The 1,432-nt window shown below is 30.3% G+C and overlaps 1 protein-coding gene across 1 annotated transcript; it reads left to right on the forward strand.

The window, feature by feature from the left end:
* Positions 1 to 6: 6 nt before the first annotated feature.
* On the forward strand, positions 7 to 737 carry LOC105315090 (UDP-glucose:glycoprotein glucosyltransferase 1-like). The gene is made up of 2 exons (XM_011409599.2): positions 7 to 165; positions 522 to 737. The coding sequence occupies exons 1-2, from the start codon at positions 64 to 66 to the stop codon at positions 690 to 692; spliced, it is 273 nt and encodes a 90-aa protein (XP_011407901.1). The 5' UTR covers positions 7 to 63; the 3' UTR covers positions 693 to 737.
* The last annotated feature ends 695 nt before the right edge of the window (positions 738 to 1,432 follow it).

The following is a 1,432-nucleotide window of genomic DNA, read 5'->3' on the forward strand; positions in this document are numbered from 1 at the left end:
TCTCTCTCTCTGTATCTCTCCCTCTCTAGTTTATCTAATTTAGATCAAGATCTTCCTAACAGTATGATTCATAATGTACCAATAAAGAGTTTACCACAGGATTGGTTATGGTGTGAGACATGGTGTTCAATGGAGACAAAATCAACTGCTAAAACTATTGACTTGGTAAGTTGGTATGATACTACTAGTACATTATAGATAGTAATGAACAGTCTAATACACTACATGTACATATGGTGGGTATACTTAGCTTGTGCTGCATATGTTGTGATGGAACAGTTAAACTTGAATAAGCCTAGCTACTTGTAGTTTACACGTGCCGCAAAATGCAACATAAAATTCAAATTTTACCAATTTTGTGTCAACTTCAAAGCATTTTTGTGTGAAAAAGTCAGATTGCCCACACTATGTTAACTTTTACTTCAACTGTAAATTTAGCTTTACATGCAATTGTATGAACTAACTTGCTATGACATACAGACTATATTTCTTTTATTATTATTCTTCTCTTTCTCTCTCAGTGTAATAATCCAATGACAAAGGAGCCTAAGTTAACAAGTGCAGTACGTATCATTGATGAATGGGTTGACTATGATAATGAGATTAAAAGATTGCAAAAGGAAACAATGACAGAGACAAGTCTCCCTACCTCTCCCTCATCAACTCACACTCCCTCTCATCAAGAACTGTAATTATTATTATTATTATTATTATTATTATTATTATTATTATTATTATTATTATTTTCATTTGTAGCTGATAATTTATTAATATTTTCTCTTTCAAATATTTATAAATATTTTTGAAAAGCAATAATTTAAATTAATTTGTCACTGATTGGTGAAGTCCTAAATGTAAATGTAAATGTAACTGGTCAAGTTATGCCTATTCATGTCCATCAGTGTGAGTGTATTGAGGATATCTAGTCCATTGCAATTGATGTGTTATTTATGTAAGTTCTACTTGCATAGGTAACTTGTAATTTAGTGTGTGATATTATATAGAATTGAATGTACATGTACAAGTAGCTACTTCGGTTCCTTCATTACTTTATACATGTACGTAATGGATGTATAGGTATTAAATTAATTTTATCTGTATACTAGCCCTTAGGTTGTTGGCTTCATTTGAACAACTGTAGAAATTCAATAAGTTCAATTTTGATCAGAATCAGCTATATCTTAATTCTATGTATTGTAACATCAGGACATGTATGTGTGACTGTGTCAAAAGAATTATGAAAATGTAGAATGTCACCATCATGAAAATTGAATGTACATGTAAGAATATCATTAAAAATGTCTCTTTACTACCCATGTACATTTACTTACCTCCAACATGACAATCTGACTGGTCAATTACAAAAAGGCATGCTAGAACATGTAATAAAAATGTACATATTACATATACATGTACATGTATAAATTGATAA

The sequence above is a fragment of the Amphimedon queenslandica genome, unplaced genomic scaffold (assembly GCF_000090795.2).
Source record: "Amphimedon queenslandica unplaced genomic scaffold, v1.1 AMPQUscaffold_11814, whole genome shotgun sequence".
Taxonomy (NCBI): domain Eukaryota; kingdom Metazoa; phylum Porifera; class Demospongiae; order Haplosclerida; family Niphatidae; genus Amphimedon; species Amphimedon queenslandica.